Consider the following 21,251-nt stretch of genomic DNA (forward strand, 5'->3'; position numbering starts at 1 on the left):
CAGATGTTACGCCTTCAAAGAACTCCAATAAATTGCTTAACATGATTTCCCTTTCACAAAACCATGTTGACTCTGCCTGATTGCCTTGATTTTTTTCTAAGTGTCCTGTTATAACATCTTTAATGATAGTTTCTAACATTTTCCCTTTAACAGATGTCAGGCTAACTGGCCTGTAGTATCCTGTTTTCTGTCTCCCTCCCTTAAGCAAGTTTATCATAAACAATGACCACTCCTAGGGGTTTGCACTTCCTGCTCTCCACCAGACAGTGTCATAGGAAGTGAAACACCAATACATGCATTAAAGCACACACCACTTCTAAATTTCCTCTTCTCTCCATTGCCAAATTCCCCCTGGACTATGTGAAGGAATTCCCTGACTAACACATCAATGGAATATTTTGTCTCCACATTTCCTTTTACAGCCTGCCATGTGTATGTGTGTCTGAGCTTTTGCTTCAGCTGCTGGAACTGAAAGATAAATTACTGGCAAGAGCATGCTAATTGTTGTAGAGAGCTACTGGGACTCAAACCCGAGAGAAGTTTCAAATTGCACATTAAGAAGAAATGGGAAGAAGATTGGGACAGAGGAAGTGGCACTGTGCGTGATATTGTTGAAGATCAGTGAATTGCTTTATACAAAATCCTTAATTCTGCCCAGGGGCTGGTGAATGATCATCCACCCCGACCATAGCAGTACGTCTTCCTGAGGAGATGGCTCCCCACTGTGTTGGTCTTCAGCCAATGTAGGGACTATGCTTGTTCTCACTTGCCCTCAGGCTGAGGAAATGACTGATATCAAAATAAGAGAGGCTTAGGCACAGTGAATTCTGAATCACCAATGATCTCACTCAAGCTGCAGTCACTCAAAGGGCAGTGGTAAGACTTGACTAGGTATATTTCATCTGTTGCAGTAAGGATATTGAAAATATAGCCGCTCCCACCCTGTCTTCATCCTGTTCAGTACCCAGTTAAAAGGGTCTGGCACCAGTTAAAATAACCGTAGATCTGCTCTCACCAACTCTAGTTCAACTGCTATCATTTACAATGTAAATATGAACAACAGGGCTTACTAAATTCGTCAAGACTGAAGCTTTTAACAGAACAAATACAAAGGAAATACTGGGAATTCACAGCCACATCCATAGTGAGAAAAGGTTCATTTGTTGGGAATCTGTCAGGACTGCGAACCAACATCCAACAGAATATTTTATATAAGGTGGGAACTCCTGGTTAGTACTGGGCTACAAGTCCCAGCTCTGTGCTGAGTTCACTGATCTGTCAGCTCAAATGGTGAAATGAGTTTGGCAGTCTCAACCAAGAGGATTTATACAAGTGGCAAAGAACAAATACTCCTGAGGGTCAGATTCCTCTATTCTATTTTTTTTTTGAGTAAGTGAACTTGTTTTTTTATTGATTCAAGTTTTCAGTCCTTTTATTCCTTCTCATTTGGTAGGTTCCGCCCATCTTCAAGATTCAATAGTGAACAGGCACAAAGGAGCAATGTCAGCTAAAGGGGAAGATTCAGGACACATTATTTCTCCCCTCTTTATCTCATTCCCATCAGATCATGCTGCCTCAATGAATAGTTATTTTAAAATAAAATAAAAACGGTGTACTATCGTCACACCTAACCAGGCATAGAACACAAAATTCAGATTGCAGTGCCTTCCATAGACTGCAGCAGTTCAAGAAGCCACCACCTTCTCAAGGGCAAGAAGGGCTGGCCAATAAATAATAACCATGTTGGCAATGCCCACATTCTGTGAATGAATTTTTAAAAAAGGCTCCAACTGTGACCCATTTCATTACCATACAGAAGATGCCCATATAAGTAGGTGTCTGCTGTTAGCATAAAATTACCAGCTGTGCAAATTGATCCCAAGCTTGTTCCCATCCACCCCTGTAGTCTCCAGTAGTAATCACTGGTTCAGTCTTTGTCCCTTTAATACAGAAGTACTGCTCAAGCTGTGACAAACTAACTCAGCACAGCCCACAAAATGGTTGGGGTGCAGAACTGATCCTTCTTGGAAGACCCATTACCTTTATCTCCTTGTGATGAAACAATAATTTACAGAATTTGCAGTTGAGGTTTCTTTCAGGACACTCTCGTTCCAAGTGCCGGGAGAGATCAACCTGGCGTACCATCCTGCTGCATGCTTCGCAAGGTTTGAGCATGTACTCGCACCTTCCCTCATGGTCAGCCTGCAACACAACAACAGGTACAGGTAATGGGGACAGTTAGACCTCAGCAAGTCTGCAGCAATCACAGGGGGTGTAAATGTCAGGGCACTCCTTCGCAGAGGACAGAATTTATTTTCCATGAGCTGATGCTCCATCAATCTTTAGTCATCAATGTTTCCTCACTTACACGTAGCGTCAGCCAGCATGAAACACTAGAATTCTCACACTTCTCCCCACACTGACCTTTTACACTGAGTGAACAATTGGTCAAAAAGGAACATGCAGCACTCGCCAAATTCAATAGGACCAAGACTCTGGCTCAGTGGTAGCAATCCCATCTCTGAATCAACACAAAGTCCTGGCAGTGGAGATCGGAACTCCAGCTCAGAGTTCCAGGGTAACATTCAGCAGGATGTGGATGCCATCCCAGCCCACCCCTCAATTACCCCCAAAACCCACCCCTCAATCTCCATCACCCACCCCCGCCCCTTCCACCCCACCAATCTCGTGGTCTGACTAAGGGAATCTATAAATCCCTCCATCCATCTAGAACTAACTGCTCCATCAGCTGAGATAAAGGTGATTATGGAAGATGGGAGTCACATTAAGGCCTGTCAGGTTATTAAACATCTTGTGAATACTTCCACCACTTCACATTATTCTCCAAGGAAATATTGTGAGAATACAAAAACAATTCAATTCCGTCTACAGTGAATGTTACTCTGTATCTAACCCTGTGCTGTCCCTGTCCTGGGAGTGTTTGATGGGGACAGTGTAGAGGGAGCTTTACTCTGTATCTAACCCTGTGCTGTACCTGTCTTGGGAGTGTTTGATGGGGACAGCATAGAGGGAGATTTACTCTGTATCTAACCCCGTGCTGTACCTGCCCTGGGAGTGTTTGATTCTGTCCTCGTGCGGTACAACATTTCTTTCTCTGGCACTGACAACAATCTACCTAGCTGGTTCACCCGAGGTTTCACTTTTTCCATTAAAAAAACTGGTGCAAATTGTTACAGACATTTCACCTGAACGTTTCAATAGAGGTATAAGTGAAAATGAAATTTCACTCTTTAAATACATTCAGCAGTTTTGCAAAGAAAATCAGCAGATCTCATGTTATTGTAACAACTGGCAGTATTCTCCACAATCACTACCCCATTTAGAGCAATAAATCTTAGGGACTTTCCATTGCCCGTACTATTTAAAAAGTCAAAGAGCTGTTGTGGACTCTCAGGGACTTTCCAAGCAATAGATCTGCAGCACTGATCAAACAAACCACTGAATCAATAGGCGTCAGCCAGCTGGTTTTGCAGTAACAATTGCTGCAGAGAGGCCTGCATTACTGCACACCAGAAGGGCTAGTGCAAGAAGCAGTCTATATTCTTGCCTTAGCTTCAATAGGAATTCTGTATTTAATGCACATATCAACATTATAACTGATCTTACTCCACTTACACAGGAACTTCAAGCCCCAACAAGTCTCAATCTCCTAGTTAAGCCAAACACTTGATGTTTATCCAGCAAAACCTGCTGTGGTCACACAAATGGGAGTTCAGTGGGTAGAATGCTGCTGATTATGCACAGATGAGGTATTGTCCTCATCTTAACATTTCTCTTTTCTTACCCCACTTCTAAAGATCGTGCTAGGCTGCAGTTTCAAGGCAGTCACAGCCCTGTGGTAATAGGTCAAACAGTTTGTTATCTCAACACAAGCTATTGGACCGTGGGAACGATCAGTCCTGATCTCGCTCTCACCCAGAGCCCACAGGAATATTTGCCAGCAGGAGCAGGAATGCTGCTCAGTTTTTTTACTAACAAGAGGCACTGAGACCATGGGAAAAGCCCTGTTCTTTTCCAGTTGGAAGCACAAGCAGAAGATCAAACCTGGTGTCCTCATGCTCAGTCCCACACACTGTACTCACCATGTCTGAAAAGCATCCTCAGATAGCCCACCACGTCATCATTCCAATAAATAGAAGTTGGCACCATGAACACTGAATGTTCATATGCATTTGACTGTACAATGTGTGTGTTCTGGTTTCCCCTCAAACAACAGTGAATGGGAACCCATGTTTAAGACAAAAGGTGAGGAACTTCCAAATGTTAAAATGAGCCATACGGACCAAATATTCCCAGTTTTAATTGCATTACAATAGTGTCTACAGTTCAAAAAAAGTACTTCACTGACTGTAATGCACAATGTTCAATGATGCTATGTGAAATCTTTCTTTTTTAATCTCTGGTTCAGACAGCCAATCTCAGCTGGAGTGCCAGTAGAGATCTTACAACTGGTTGACTTATCAACTGGGGTCCCCACTCACGATAACTGTCCAGTGACCTCTGCTGGATTATACACATGTAAATGTCAGGCAAGAATAGATCAGGCTCAGACACAATGGTCCCAGTAGTCGAATATGCCTGACAACACACTCATATTCTAACATGGCCAGCAATGGTACACAAGGGCATCTACCCATTAATGAGGCAGTGACTTCAGGAGAGTGATAGGAGAGTCAAACAGGTTTGTTACTCATCGATGTCTTGAATTTCTGGAAACTATTGGTACCATCGAAGGTTATAGCACAAAAGGAAGCCATTTAGCCATCCAGTCACTGCTCAGTTTAAAAAGCTAAAATTTGTCAAACACAACTTGTCTTTAACAAAGTACAAGTTCACTGTCCTTGATTAATGGATGCATTTCCAAATGCTTATTAACTTTATTTCTAATGGCAGGAGTTTGTCCACAACTGACTTGAGACTAACTGATCCGTACTGACCTAGTTAATCAGTGTCTCTCTTTGAACAGAAGTGTTTTGGCACTATTTTCATATTTAACTGAACAAACCAATGTACAGGCCTGACTCCAGTGACTCATCCAACTCCAGCACTGGACCATCCTTTTCCAGAAGGAATCTGTTTTTTCCAGTTACCAGTTTTTGTGTTTTGTATTGTCCTCCTATATGTAAATAACAATGCTAAATATTCCATGGCTCTGTCATCCTCCACAATTAAATTCCTCAGTCATCTGAGTGGTCCCACCCTTTCTTACTGTTCTCTTAGATTTAGTTACTATTAAATTCTTTACCATTTCCTTTTACATATTTCCTTTAAGCCTCCCTAACCCCTCTTTTCATCTCCCCATAAAACTTTCTACATTTGTTTTCTGTAGTGCTGTTAGTCCTAACTCTCTTGCACCTCTCTCAAAATTTTGGATTTGTTTTAATCTCCTTTTATCCACAGAATTCTATTGTTTTAATGTATCCTCTTTTCAGTTTAAAGGAATATATTTATTTTCACTCTACCCATCTCTTAGTTGAAGATTCCGGTTTTCTAACTTTTTCTGCCAGTTAATTGGCGCAAGATCCCTTATCTTGCCTTTTGAAGCTTGTCTTTTTTTTGATTTCATCATCTATAACTTCCTTGCTTTTGTACTCTTCCTCCTTCTATCCTATTGCCAGAATGAACTTACACTGTGGTTGCTACTTGCCAATTCTCTCAAAATGGTTATTTGCAGTCAGAATACTAGAGTGGTGGTTTCTCCACATTCATTTGAACCTCGAAAACAGTAAAGTTTCAAGTTCAAACTACAACTAACAAAAGCACAAACCTGAAACTAAAAACCCACAGCAACTGCCTGTTAACAATCCGCAGTTACAATCTCGAATTTCATCTTGGTATGGAAATTAACAGACTTCATCACCCCCGCCGGTAATGGACATAGCCAGAACTCAAAGACGGAACTTACACCAGCTCTTATGGGAAATTAGGTCAGAACAGCAGAACCAACACATCTCTAGAGTTCAACTACCCTGAAGGTTTTATGAAAATTTAAATTATATGGTTCCACTCTTACATTTCTGTGCATAGCTGGAGCTTCTCCTGTAATGGATTCTCTGCTTATCTCCTTCACTTTGGGATATTCCAGGGTCCAATCTTCACATCCTATTCAACCTCAAGCTGAGTTACTAATTCCATATCTTTTCCATCAACAAATACTATTTACTTTCAATTCCATAACATTGCCTACCACCACTGATCTGCAGCTGAAACCCTCATCCATATCTTTGTCACCTCTAGATTCAATTATTCCATTGCCCTGCTAGTCAGCTTCCACTTAAATTTCAGTTCATCCAAAACTCTGTTACCAGAGTACTATTCCACTTCAGGTCACACTCACTCATCCTCCCTGAACTGCAATGGCTCTCATGTCCAACACACAAATTGTGTTTAAATTTCTCCATTTTCATACCCCACACAACATCCCCCCACCCCCACCACCACGGTAACCTCTTCCAGTCCTTAAACAATACCCACCCTACCCCAGGCTTGCTGTTTCTCTGCCACAGGCCGCTTGTACACCCCACCCTTCTTCATGTAACTAGGCTTCTCACTCTAGGATTCGGTTTCTAAACTGCTCCACCTCCCTTTACTCTTTTAAAACCCACCTCTGACCAAGTCTTTCAGTACCTATTTGAATATCTCCTACTTTAACTTGCCATCAATTTAGCAGGTGTGTGAAATGCCTGGATATTTTTCTATGTTAAGCCCCTGTATAAATGCAAGTCACATTCATACAATGATACAGTACGGAAGGGGGATCATTTGGCATCAGCACTTTGGTAAAGCTATTCAATTAATCTCATTTACCTATCCTTTCCCCATAGAATCACAATCACAGAATCACAGTGCAGAAGAGACCCTTCGGCCTATCGAGTCTGCACCGACACGTGAGAAACACCTGACCTACCTACCTAATCCCATTTACCAGCACTTGGCCCATAGCCTTGAATGTTATGACGTGCCAAGTGCTCATCCAGTTACTTTTTAAAGGAGGTGAGGCAACCCGCCTCCACCACCCTCCCAAGCAGTACATTCCAGACCGTCACCACCCTCTGGGTAAAAAAGTTTTTCCTCACATCCCCCCTAAACCTCCTGCCCCTCACCTTGAACTTATGCCCCATCGTGACTGACCCTTCAACTAAGGGGAACAGCTGCTCCCTATCCAACCTGTCCATGCCCCTCATCATCTTGTACATCTCGATCAGGTCGCCCCTCAGTCTTCTCTGCTCCAACGAAAACAACCCAAGTCTATCCAACCTCTCTTCATAACTTAAATGTTTCATCCCAGGCAACATCCTGGTGAACCTCCTCTGCACCCCCTTCAGTGCAATCACATCCTTCCTATAATGTGGCGACCAGAACTGCACACAGTACTCCAGCTGTGACCTCACCAAGGTTCTATACAACTCCAACATGACCTCCCTACTTTTGTAATCTATGCCTCAATTGATCAAGGCAAGTGTCCCATATGCCTTTTTCACCACCTCACTAACGTGCCCCTCCGCCTTCAAAGATCTATGGACACACACGCCAAGGTCCCTTTGTTCCTCAGAACTTCCTAGTGCCATTCCGTTCATTGAATACTTCCTTGTCAAATTACTCCTTCCAAAGTGTATCACCTCACACTTTTCAAGGTTAAATTCCATCTGCCACTTATCTGCCCATTTGACCATCCCGTCTATATCTTCCTGTAGCCCAAGACACGCAACCTCACTGTTAACCACCCGGCCAATCTTTGTGTCATCCGCAAACTTACTAATCCTACCCCCCCACGTAGTCATCTATGTCGTTTATATAAATGACAATAATAGGGGACACAGCACAGATCCATGGTACGCCACTGGACACTAGCTTCTAGTCAATAAAGCATCCTTCTGTCATCGCCCTCCACCTCCTACAACTAAGCTAATTTTGAATCCACCTTATCAAATTACCCTGTATCCCATGTGCATTTGCCTTCTTTATAAGTCTCCCATGTGGGACCTTGTCAAAGGCTTTGCTGAAATCCATATAAAGTACATCAACTACACTACCCTCATCTATACACCGGTCACCTCCTCAAAAAATTCAATCAAATTTGTTAGGCATGACCTCCCTCTGACAAAGCCATGCTGATTATCCCTGATCAAACCTTCCCTCTCCAAGTGGAGACAGATACTCTCCTTCAGAACTTTCTCCATTGGTTTCCCTACCACTGACGTGAGACTCACTGGCCTGTAGTTCCCTGGCTTATCTCTACAACCGTTCTTAAATAGCGGAACCACATTAGCTGTTCTCGAGTCCTCTGGCACCTCCCCCGTGGCCAGAGAGGAATTAAAAATTCGGGTCAGAGCCCCTGTGATCTCCTCCCCTGCCTCCCTCAGCAGTCTGGGACACAAATCATCCAGAGATTTGTCCACTTTTAAGCCTGCTAACACCTCCAATACCTTGTCACTCCCTATATCAATTTGCTTAAGAACCTCGCAGTCTCTCTCCCCGAGTTCGATACATTCATCCTCATTCTCTTGGGTGAAGACGGATGTGAAGTATTCATTCAATACTCTAGCGATGTCCTCTGGCTCCACCCATAGATTGCCCCCTTGGTCCCTTATGGGCCCTACTCTTTCCCTGGTTATCCTCTTCCCATTGATATACTTATAGAATATCTTGGGATTTTCCCTACTTTTACCAGCCAGAGCTTTCTCATATCCCCTCTTTGCTCTCCTAATTGCTTTCTTAAGTTCCACCCTGCACTGTCTGTACTCCACTAATGCCTCTGCTGATTTGCTTCCCTTGTACCTGCTAAAAGCCTCTCTTTTCCATCTCATCGTAACCTGAATATCTCTGGTCATCCATGGTTCTCTGAGCTTGTTACTCCTTCCTATCATCCTGGAGGGGACATGTTGAGCCTGTACCCTCCCCATTTCCTTTTTGAACACCCCCCACTGCTCTTCGGTAGATTTCCCCACAAGTAACTGTTCCCAGTCTACCTTGGCCAGATCCTGCCTTATTTTACTTACATCCACTCTCCCCCAATCCAAATCATTTTTTTGCAACTTGTCGATTTCTTTGTCCATAACAAACTTAAGCTGTACCATGTTGTGGTCGTTATCGCTAAAATGCTCGCCCACCACCTCAGCCACCTATCCGGCTGCATTCCCCAGAATTAGGTCCCGCAATACACCGTCCCTTGTTGGACCCTCTACATATTGACCTAAAAAGTTCTCCTGTACACATAGGCTGTAATTTATTTCCCTTCATGTAATTATCCGTTCCAGATCACAACAGCTTACTGTGTAAAGAAATGTTTTCTCATGTCACCTTTGATTCGTTTGCCCTCACTTGTGCCCTCTGGTTACTACCTCTCATCCAACTAGAAACAGTCTCTCCTTATTAACTTCATTAAAACCGTTCATCATTTTGAACAAATCCGTGAAATTTCATCTTGACCTTCTCTGTTCTGAGGAAAAACACAGTCGCTCCACACAACTGAAGTCTATCATCCCTGGCACCAGTCTAATAAATCTCTTCTACCTCCTCTCAGAGGCCTTGACATCCTTCCTCAAGTGTGATGCCCAGAATTGGTCAGGATCCTGCTGGTACCTCACCAGTGCTGTATCAAGATTCAGCATTACTTCCTGGCTGTTGTATTCTATTCCTCTATTAATAAACCTAAAGATGTCATGTGCTTTTCAAACATCTTTTGAAAGCCCATATACACAACTCCAGTTGCACTGTACTCACTATTCCTTCCTCTTCATTATCTTAAAGAACTCAATCGAGTCAGTCAAACACAACTTGCCTTTAACAAATCTGGGCTTTCATTTATTACCCCATACTTCTCTAAATGCCAATTTGTTTTGTCCTGGATTATTGTTTCCACACCAACATCAGGCTGCCTGGCTTGTAGTTTCCAGTTTATCTGCTTTCCCTTTTTCAAACAGGGGTGTAACATTTACAATGCTCCAGTCTTCTGGCATCAACCCTTATATCCGAGGAGAATTGGAAGAGTATGGCCAGAGTCTGCAATTTCCACCTCCATAACCTATAAAATTCTAACAGGACTAGACAGGGTAGATGCAGGAAGGATGTTCCCGATGGTGGGGGAGTCCAGAACCAGGGGTCACAGTCTGAGGATATGGGGTAGACCATTTAGGACTGAGATGAGGAGAAATTTCTTCACCGAGAGAGTGGTGAGCCTGTGGAATGCGTCACCACAGAAAATAGTTGAGACCAAAACATTGTATGTTTTCAAGGAGTTAGATGTAGCTCTTGGGGCAAAAGAGATCAAAGGGTATAAGGAGAAAGCGGGAGCAGGCTATTGAGTTGGATGATCAGCCATGATCATAATGAATGGCGGAGCAGGCTCGAAGGGCCGAATGGCCTACTCCTGCTCCTATTTTCTATGTTTCTATGATGCATCCCATCTGGACTGAGTGACTTGAGTTTGAGCACTGCCAGTTTAAGTAAGCCCTCAATCTACTTTTATCCTACCCAAGATCAATACTACCTTATCCTTTACTGCATTGGCAATGTCCTCTTCTCTAGTGAAAGCAGATGCAAAGTATTCATTTAATACCACAGCCAGCCCTGCTACCTGCACAAGATGCTCTCATTTTGCTGGTCCCTAATCAACCCCATCCTTCCTTTAACTACCCTCTTATTATTTACATATCTATGCAAAACCTTGGGATTTCCTTTTACTTTAACCGCTATTCTGTTCTCAAACACTCTCTTTTCCCCTTGTCTTCCCCTTTTGAGATCTCCTCTGTACTTTATATTCAGTTTAGTTCTCTGCTCTAGTATGAACCTGGCAACTGCCAGAAGTTGCTTGAGTTTACAATTTTCCCCCTTCCCCTAAATTTTGCTCCTTTCCTAAAAGTTCCTCCTGGTGCAAAGCTCCATTGGTGTCACCTGCCCAGGGTGGGAGCGGGTCATTCTGTGTGTGTGGCCTTCGACAGTGAGTGTTAGCAGGTGATTCCTGCAAGGGAAAGGAGGAGCATCATGGCCAAGTCCAATCCCAACCTCAGCCAACGTCCACACTCACCAAGTAATCCAGCAGGGTTCCCTGGATAGCAATAAGGAGTAGGGCTTCTGCCTGATATTCTCTCCCCAACCCATAACAATGTTTACACGGCACCTGAGGACTCCCTTCCTTCAGAGGTCATTAGGCCTGCTGCCCAGTTCCAAACATTTCAGTTTTCATTTAAAATTTCACACTTCTGTTTTAACTCTTTCCTCTCACCTCATATTCCTTAATGGTGCCCTTCCATGTGCAGCCCTCATTGTTACAAGCTGCAGGCAGATTGTCCAGTTCCCTGCGAGCCGCATTGTCCGGGAACGCCTAACAGTGGGAAGAAGAATACAACAATGAATTCTTGGTTCTAGGACTTGTTCAGGTTACTTTGAACAGCAAGCTGTATCAATATCTGCTGAGGAAGGGGGAACTGTGACTGAGAAAGGGATATTTTTGCAACATATTCTGTTACACAGAGACAGGCCATTCAGCCCAAATGGAATATAAAATTGTTTATGCTCCACATGAGTCTCCTCCTAACCTACCTCATCCATCTTTCTATTCCTTTCATCTTCATGTGTTTATCTACCTTCTCCTTAAATGCATTTCTGCTATTCACCTTAGTTATTCCATGTGGTTGTAAGTTTTACATTTTAACCACTCTATTCTGAATTCCCTTTTGGATTTATTTAATTTTATTTTATATGTACATGCCCTAATTTCATTAGTGAAACATTGTCAGGTAGATGAGCAACAGCATAGAGTGGGTGGGAATCCCTGATACAATCACACAGTTCTTGAGGTGGACTGGGCAGGATAAAATGAACAGCTTATCTCAACTACTAAATGTTTGGCAGAATTACCAATTCTACAAAAGCAGTTAACTTCTACTCAGAAAAAGAAAACTCATTTTGTGCAGTACTCAGCTTGATACCAACATACTAGGAAAACCAAATGAAAAATCTACTTCAACAATGATACTCTTAATCTATCCTCCCATACTGCTCCTCTCAGTGACAGGCCTATACCCACCAGTACTGTACTCCAATGTTGTAGAGTGACTTTCCACCAAAGGTACCCTCAGGTTATAGTGAGCAGATTATAGCTCCTTCTATCTTGCTGAGCCCTCTCCTGAGTAATGGAACACATGACTGTGCCTGGGACATGGGGGCTGTGCCCTGTGATTTCACCCCAGTCCCAGTGATGGGACAACATCAGCAACAGGAAACAAAAAGGGCACAGGTCCAACCATTCTAATCCCTTTCAAACACTGCCTGAAGCTGGAGTAACCTTGGCTCCTACCAGAATTCTCTTGGCTTCTTTTGCCAAACAAGAACTTTTATACCCTCTTTAATGTGTAAACATGTCCCAACAGACTCAGAGAAGCACAATCAGGAAAATAAACATGGAACCAAAGGAGGAGTAATCAAGAGAATAGCCAAAAGCTTGGGTAAGTGAAGAGGCAGGACATTTCAAAATGTCAGCCGAGGTGAGTGAAGGCAAAGCCCCTAAGAGGGTGGTGAAAGATTGGGTGGTTGGGGTGATGCTTAAGTGGACAGAGTCAGAGGAAAGGAATTTCAGGAAGGGGTCCAAAGGAATGGAGGAGATTAAAGAGATAGGCATATTCCTGAAGAAAGCCCTGAACTCTAGCTGAAGTTCAACATTACATACAGCTGCTTGTTCCATAATGATCTTTACCAAATAGAGACAAAAGAAATGAGGAAATGCAAGAGGAACCGTTTTATGAAACAGTGGTCAGTTTACAGAACAGAACACCGACACAGGTGGAAGAAACGTTACTGGGTTTCAAGCAGGAACCAAACAGGTTCCTATCAACGTACAGGATTCAGGATCGTCAGAGAGTCACCAAGGGAATAATGTGGACAGACAAGCTAGATAAGTTTCTCCTCTCAAACTGTTACCATCTTACTATGATCTTCATTACCCAATCCGAGTCGGAAAAGGTCAGTCTATGTGACACCTGCTCTCAGAGATAGGGGCATTTGTGCAGGATTTTGTTAATAAATCTGTGCTAAATTCTAGTTGGTAATCCCCACAATGAGTTAAAGGCAACTCTTATCATGTTGTTTCTAGCAATGAAATCTTTGTGGTCATTTACTTACTGAGCTCGCATCCAAAAGAGACAAAGGTTCTTCATAAATGCCCTCTTCGATGCAGGCTGCACACTTCTGTGGGCCAGTACTGAAAAAGAAAACAAATCATCAGTAGTCCAAATAAACCAGCATCAAGAAACCTTCTCCCCAACATGAGTTCTTTCTCCTGGAGGTGCTGGCCACTGCTGGGCTACAGCTTTAACACCTCACCCATTGTTCACAGGACTTCAGTAGTTGTCCGCGGGACAGCAGAATATGAACAAATAAATTGGGAGCAGGAATAGGCCACTTGGCTCCTTGAGTCTGCTCCACCATTCAATAATCATGCCTCACCTGATTGCGGCCTCAACGCCACTATCCTGTCTGCCCCCAAATAAGTCTCTCTGCAAGGTATTACTCTGGCACTTTATATACAAGATACTGTGCTTAGTGGATCTGTGTGTGCTGCAGAACTTGTAGAGCCTGAAGTTGCTATTGGGTCCTCAACAACATTGCACATTTATATAGCATCTTTAACCTAGTTAAATGTCCTAAGGCACTTCAGAGGAGCATTATCAAACAAGATTTTACAGAACCACGTAGAAGTTATTAGGACTGGTGACCAAAAGCTTGGTCAAAGGGGGAGATTTTAAGGAGCATTTTGAAGGAGAGGTAGAAAGGCAGAAAGGTTTAGGCGGGGAATTCAGAGCTTACAGTCTAGACCGCTGATGGCATGACCACCAATGGTGGAGCAATGAAAAACGGGGAAGCGCAACAGGCCAGAATTGGAGGGCTAGAGAGGACTGTAAGCAAAGTTCCCTCTAAATTGTAGGACTCAGGAATGTGCCATGCAGCAAATTAACAGGCCACACATAAGCAATATTCCCTTTAAGATGTGCACAGGCAAGGCTGCGTGTCAATCTTAAAGGGACTGCACAGTTCAACAAGCTGGCAGCACTCAGCAAACAGAAGTTAGAGGGAACAATGGTTGTAAGGTCGTATGACTGGAGATTACAGAGGTAGCGAGGGGCGAGGCCGTGGAGGATTTGAAAATAAAGATGAACCAATGTAGATCAGTGAGCACAGGGGTGATGGGAGAATGGAACTTGGTGCGAGTTAGGATAAATGCGGCAAAGTTTTGGATGAAGTCAAGATTACATTCAAAATTTCTATCTGCAATAACTCTAAATGGCTTTTGCGGGATATAGCGCACTACCACAGAGTCAGACAAATTCAGGGGTAGCTACATTTTCAAATATTATTGACTGCAAAATTATATCAGGCACTGTCTTACTATATTCCCTGTGTAAGGGTCCTCACTGAAAAATTACAAATAACTCTTCCCAAAGACAATAATCAAAGCCTAACAAGACACTGACTCGGCACTCTACTGTCTTCTGGACTCAACATCGAGTTTAACAACTTTCGATAGGAACATCAGCCTCTATCTTGTGTTTTTTTTTTGTTTTGTTGGGTCGGTCTTGTCTCTTTACTTTCTTTACCCCTTCATGCTGCATTCAGATGGCTGTTATCCAGCCATTCACTCCTCATTTGGACACAGCCTTTGTCCCTTTACGATACCCATTACCGCTCTGGTTGTTGCATCAGGAAATCTTTTGTTATTCAATCTCTCCTGCCTTACAGCCTATCGCAGAGCTTCCATTTTGTTCTTCTTGCCCCTCCCTCTTACCTCTGGCTTAAAAACTCTTGACATTCCTATCTTTCTTCAGTTCAGGTGAAAGATCATTGACCTGAAATGTTAACTCTGTTTCTCTCCACAGATGCTGCCAGGCCCGAGTACTTCCAGAATTGTTTGTTTCTGCTCTTATCCCACAAATACACCCAAGAGATATCAGACCACCACCAAACACCTCCCATCGAAAAAACACACAAAATAGACCTCCTCAGGGAAATGCCCACCGTACATACACACACACCTGGGAAAGCTGTCCCTTCCAAAAAACATTCCTTTCCATGCTGTTCAAAAAAATTACCCCTAGCCCACAAACAACCCCATCCAGAAAATATCCCCTCCCCTACACCCCCATTCACAAGATACCCTCTCTTCTACAAACAATTCCCATTCACAAAATACACCAACTACTACATACATCACCATTCACAAACTGCCTCCATCCTACCTACAACTCCCATTCACAAAAGACTTCCTCTACTCCAAACACACCCATTCACAAGATACCTTGTCTTTGACATACATCATCTATATCTCCTTATGAGGTTCCATGTCAAATGTCACATTATAACGCTCCTGTGAAACACCTTAGGGTTTACTACATTAAAGGTGCTATATAAATACAAGTTGTTGTTGTTTCAGGAAGTCACACATTTTGTCTGATTTAACAATGCATGCTTGGTGCTACCAAGTACTACACACTGCAGTCTTGGAAACTAAAGGGATATTTATACAGGATAGTCATCTGTGCTTTCAGCTTGTCTCAGCACAGCACAATGTGTTTGTACAATAGAAATTGTTCACGAGCCATAATTATAACCATGACAAATGTGTATTAGTCACATATTCATTTTAGTAAAATGCCTCATGTACAATCAGAGAATGCAAATACAGGCACATCATGTGTAAATTTACTTAAAACATCTGCCACCATTCAGTAACCAAGGCAACAAATGATCAAATGATCACAATGATCAAAAACACCTGCACTCTGCTTTATGTCTGATCATCTTATCAAACACTCTATATGATTAAAGTTCAACATTGAGATCATATGTCCAATGATGGCGTCCATGACAACAGCACCACTGACATAATAAAAGCTCCAAGGAGTTTCACAGGAGTGGTATGAAACAAAGTATGACACCAACACATTTAAGGAGCTATTAGGACAGATGACCAAAAGCTTGGTCAAAGAAATAGATTTTAAGGAGTGTCTTAAAAGGTGGAAAGAGAGCTGCAGGAAGGAATTCCAGAGTCTAGGGCCTCAACAGCTGAAGGGGCAGCCACCAATGGTGGAGCGATTAACAACAGCAATGCCGTTATGATCCTTGGCCAGACACCTGGACGTGGGGAGAGATCCTGTTAGAGACCAATAACATTTTGTTTAATGTAAAGGTTGAGATTCAAGACACCTACTTTTGGAATAAAGCCATAAGATTCCACAGGTTTTGAACAAACAAAAACAAAATTTACTATACAAGTTCAGAAAGATAAAGCAGATTACAATATGTATCTTATACTCAAACATTCAGGGTAAGTATGAGGTACATGTGAATTAACAGACAAACTGTGGTCGAACACACTACACCACAGAGTAAATGACAGATGTGACCAAGACAGAGTCCATGGATTTCTCAAGAACCCACCCAGGCATCAATAAACACCAAGTCAAACAATCTCGTTGAAACTCTGTCTCAAGATCTCTCCTTGGAATTCTCTCCAAAAGTCGCTCCCATTTCGATGGCTTTAACAATGGCCCACCTCACAGAGTTTCAATTGCACCATCCAAGATTCCTTCTCCCTGGATTCCCAAGTACACTCAACATTAGCTCACAAACACACATTCAGATCTATGGCCATGCCAAGCAGAACACCACTGTTCTTAAGGGTACCTTTGTCCCAACAACCCTCTTAAAGTCTGCTCCCCGCAGTTCTTTCTTTAACTTAACTGTTTATGTCCCTTTTGTCTCTGTGGCACTTGTGGGCTGGCAGATTCCCCAAAACTGACTGCCTCGAGAAGAGTTGTTCACTGACCCTTGAACTGTTCTGATGGCCAATCAAAACACTCTCAGAGGCCCCACCCTTGTAACTAGGCAGGAACAATTGCAACAAGCATTGAAACATCCTGTACCTTAAATGTTACAGTCTCCAGAGACGGCTAATTTATCACCCAGGGACACACTGATCAATGGATTTCATGACAATATTCAAGAAGCCGGAATTAGAGGAGTGCAGAGATCTTGGAGGGTTGAGGGGCTGGAGGAGATTACAAAGTTGGGGAGGAGCGAGGCCATGGAGGGATTTAAAAACGAGGATGAGAATTTTAAAATTAAGGTATTGCCCAACAGAAAGCCAAAGATCGAGCTCAGAGGTGATAGGTGAACAGGACTTGGTGCGAGTTAAGATCCAGGCAGCAGAGTTTTGAATTACCTCAAGGTTATGGAGGGCATTACTAAAATTCTATTAATTAATTAACTGCACCTAGATTTCCGATGAGTCACATGTGCCTGGTGGCAACTGACCTAGGCAACACTAGTTTATACAATGACAAAGTAATGACTTGCATAGTAATGTAGAAAGCAGCAGATAATCTGTGATCTTAAAGTCCATTACTCTTGCACTCATAGTTTGCCATTCAGTCAAAGTCAGCACACCCATCATATTCCCAGCCTAATTCCAGGGGGAGTATTTTCCAGGATATTTTGACTCATTGTTGACACATAGTCATTTCTTTCTTGAAAGAGAAGATAGGTTAGATAACAATCTAGTTATCAAGATACCAGCTTGATAATGCAAGAGAGAATCAGGCTGAATATAAAAATTGCAGAGAAGTAAAAATGGAAATGAGAGACAAAGATACAATACGTGAATAGATCGATGGCTAACATAAAAGGGAATTCAAAGGTCTTCAAGACATAGTAATGGAAAAAGTAAGAGAATTATAGGGCCACTTAAGGACTAAAATGGAGGCAGAGGCATGGCTGGGAAACAAAATGAGTATGTTGCATCGGTGTTTACCAAGAGAAATAATTTTATTAGGATAATTAATGAGATAAAAATAAAGAGAAGGTGCTGGAAGGTTTGGCAGTATTTAAAGTGGATAAGTCACCCAGTCCAGGTGAGATGTCTCCTAGGTTACGGAGGAAAGTAAGCATAGAAATTGTGGAAACACTGGCCACAATCTTCCAATCCTCCTTAGATATAAGAGTGACGACAAAGGGCTGGAGGGTTGCAAATGTTATACTGTTGTTCAAAAACATGGAAAGAAGCACAAGCACAGCAACTAGAGACCAGTCAGGTTAACGTTAGTGGCAAAGTTTTCAGAAACAATAATCTGAGACAAAATTACTAGCCACTTGGACAGATTTGATAAAGGCTAGTCATGTTTGATGAACTTGATTGAGATTTTTGGTGTGGGTTACAGAGGGGGTGAATGAGAGCAGAGCAGTTGATGTCATGTATATGGATATTTAAAAGGTGAAATACCACATTAGGCTTGTTAGCAAAATTGAAGCCCATGGGATAATAGAGGCAGCAGCAACATGGACACAAAATTGACTAAGGGATAAAGAAGTTATGGTGAACTGTTGCTTTTTAGACGGGAGGGAGGTATATATTAAAATCCCGCATTTAATTTTTTAAAATTCATTTATGGGATGTGGGCTTCGCTGGCTGGGCCAGCATTTACTGTCAATTCCTAGTTGCCCTTGAGAAGGTGGTGGTGAGCTGCCTTTTTGAATCTCTGCAGTCCATGTGGTGTAGGTACACCCACAGTGCTGTTAGGGAGGGAGTTCCAGGATTTTGACCCAGCGAGTGAAGGAATGGCGATATATTTCCAAGTCAGGATGGTGAGTGACTTGAAGGGGAACTTCCAGGTGGTGGTGTTCCCATCTATCTGCTGCCCTTGTCCTACCAGGTGGTAGTGGTCACGGGTTTGGAAGGTGCTATCGAAGGAGCCTTGGTGAATTCCTACAGTGCATCTTGTAAATGGTACACGCTGCTGCTACTGTGCATTGGCAGTGGAGGGAGTGAATGTTTGTGGATGTGGTGCCAATCAAGCGGGCTGCTTGGTCCTGGATGGTGTCAAGCTTCTTTAGTGTTGTGGAAGCTGCACTCATCCAGGCAAGTGGGGGGAGTATTCCATCACACTACTAACTTGTGCCTTGTAGATGATGGACAGGCTTTGGGGAGTCAGGAAGTGAGTTACTCGCCGCAGGATTCCTAGCCTTTGACCTGCTCTTGTAGCCACAGTGTTTATATGGCTAGTCTAGTTTAGTTTCTGGTCAATGGTAACCCCCCTGATTCAGTGGTGGTCATGCCATTGAACATCAAGGGGCAATGGTTAGATTCTCTCTTGTTGGAGATGGTCATTGCCTGGCACTTGTGTGGCGCGAATGTTACTTGCCACTTGTCAGCCCAAGCCTGGATATTGTCCAGGTCTTGCTGCGTTTGGACATGGACTGCTTCAGTATCTGAGTCGTCACGAATGGTGCTGAACATTGTGCAATCATCAGCGAACATCCCCACTTCTGATCTTATGATGGAAGGAAGGCCATTGATGAAGCAGTTGAAGATGGTTGGGCTGAGGACACTACCCTGAGGAACTCCTGCAGTGATGTCCTGGAGCTGAGATGACTGACCTCCAACAACCACAACCATCTTCCTTTGTGCTAGGTATGACTCCAATCAGTGGAGAGTTTTCCCCCTGATTCCCATTGACTCCAGCTTTGCTAGGGCTCCTTGATGCCACACTCAGTCAAAAGCTGCCTTAATGTCCAGGGCAGTCACTCTCTCCTCACCTCAGGAGTTCAGCTCTTTTGTCCATGTTTGATACAAGACTGTAAGGAGGTCAGGAGCTGAGTGACCCTGGCAGAACCCAAACTGGGAATCAGTGAGCAGGTTATTGCTAAGCAAGTGCCACTTGACAGCACTGTTGATGACCCCTTCCATTACTTTACTGATGATTGAGAGTAGACTGATGGGGCGGTAATTGGCCGGGTTGGATTTGTCCTGCTTTTTGTGTCCAAGGGCCACTGCTGCTTCTAATATACATTAATCATTGACAAAACCTGAAGTGTGGTAAATAGTGAGGAAGATAGCAATGGACTTCAAAAGGACATAGACAGGTTGTTGGGAAGGGTGAAGACATGGTAGAAAAGTATGAGGTGATGCATTTTGATAGGAAGGATAAGGAGAGATAACACAAGCGAGATGGTACAATTTTAAAGGGGGTGAAAGAAGAGAGAGCGCTGGGGATCTCTGTACACAAATCTTTGCTAGTGGCAGGGCAGTTAACAAAACAATTAATAAAGATATTGGATCCTGGACTTTATAAATGGATGATAGGAATAATAAATCTAGGAAATTATGCTAAGCTTTTATAAAACAGCTTTTAGTCCCAGCTGGAGTAATGTGTCTAATTCTGGACACCACACTTTGGAGAAGATGAGGGATTCCAATTCTATGATTGTCCTCGCATTGTTTCAGAGAGTGAGAAATGCAAAGGAAGAAGTTTTACTGGGCCATGGTCAAAGCCAAGGAACATCCAACATGGTGCAACAACCCGACAATTGTTCACATGAAGCAAGTGAGCAGAGTAAAACTGCAACTCAACTTATCATGCAAAATACTAAACACACCAAGAAACTGTAAGCTTTAAACAGTGAACTGTAAGCTTTATAAACTGTAAGCTTTATACAGTGCTCAATAACTAATAAAGTGATATTACCTCCCAGAGTGACACTGTCAGACACAGGAGACCCATGCTTGATCCCTGGCCTGTGAGAGCTGGCTGTTCTTAACCTGGGCCGCAGTACAATTACAATGGAATTTAGTGTCCTGAGCTAAGGAGATGCAAAAAAACAATTAACCACGAGTACGGGCTCCTAGCCAGTGAACACTGCCCCCGCTCCATCACCGCCAACCTCCTCTCAGAGGTCAGTTCTGCTTCTGAAGCTAGTCAACAACTGTAATCAGTTGGAACTAAATTGAGCAATATGTAGTGAGGGTCCTGCAGGAAATGAGTGTCTCTGATCACAAGCCATACCACACAACATAACTGAGTAACCCCAGTGTTCTTTGTACATGACACAATGTGCTGTAAAGTGCTTCAATATACAAACACTGTAAAACACATCTTGTTGCTAAATTATAAAATGACATCAAGCACAAAAGAGCAACATAAAGGTTAAAGTTCAAACCCTGCAGAGAGAAGACAGGAATCCACAGTATGCAACATATTAAAAAAACTTAACTAAGACCTTTCTGGAATATTGTGCGAAAATAAAATGGGGCAGAGGCAACAGGTCAAAAATATAAACCAGTGAAAAATAAATTCTAATCAGAAAGCAATAGCAACCACTTCACATGAATAAATATCAAAATAATCCACCGGGCAGCACAATAAAGACAAAGGGCAGAATTTTCCAGTCCACAACAATGCTCA

General features: G+C 42.9%; 1 protein-coding gene across 3 annotated transcripts in view; it reads right to left on the bottom strand.

Moving 5' to 3' along the window:
- Window positions 1–1,412: 1,412 nt before the first annotated feature.
- Window positions 1,413–21,251, bottom strand: part of LOC144677667 (TNF receptor-associated factor 2-like) — a 33,079-nt gene continuing 13,240 nt past the window's right edge. For all 3 annotated transcript variants that reach the window (XM_078537698.1, XM_078537697.1, XM_078537699.1), the window contains 3 exons: window positions 13,141–13,219; window positions 11,246–11,344; window positions 1,413–2,202 (listed from right to left, as the gene is read on the bottom strand). In XM_078537698.1, the coding sequence (XP_078393824.1) occupies window positions 1,981–2,202; window positions 11,246–11,344; window positions 13,141–13,219 (400 nt within the window). In that variant the 3' untranslated portion in view covers window positions 1,413–1,980. The remainder of the gene's footprint in view (window positions 2,203–11,245; window positions 11,345–13,140; window positions 13,220–21,251) is intronic.

The sequence above is a fragment of the Cetorhinus maximus genome, unplaced genomic scaffold, assembly GCF_964194155.1.
Source record: "Cetorhinus maximus unplaced genomic scaffold, sCetMax3.hap1.1 HAP1_SCAFFOLD_2847, whole genome shotgun sequence".
Classification (NCBI taxonomy): domain Eukaryota; kingdom Metazoa; phylum Chordata; class Chondrichthyes; order Lamniformes; family Cetorhinidae; genus Cetorhinus; species Cetorhinus maximus.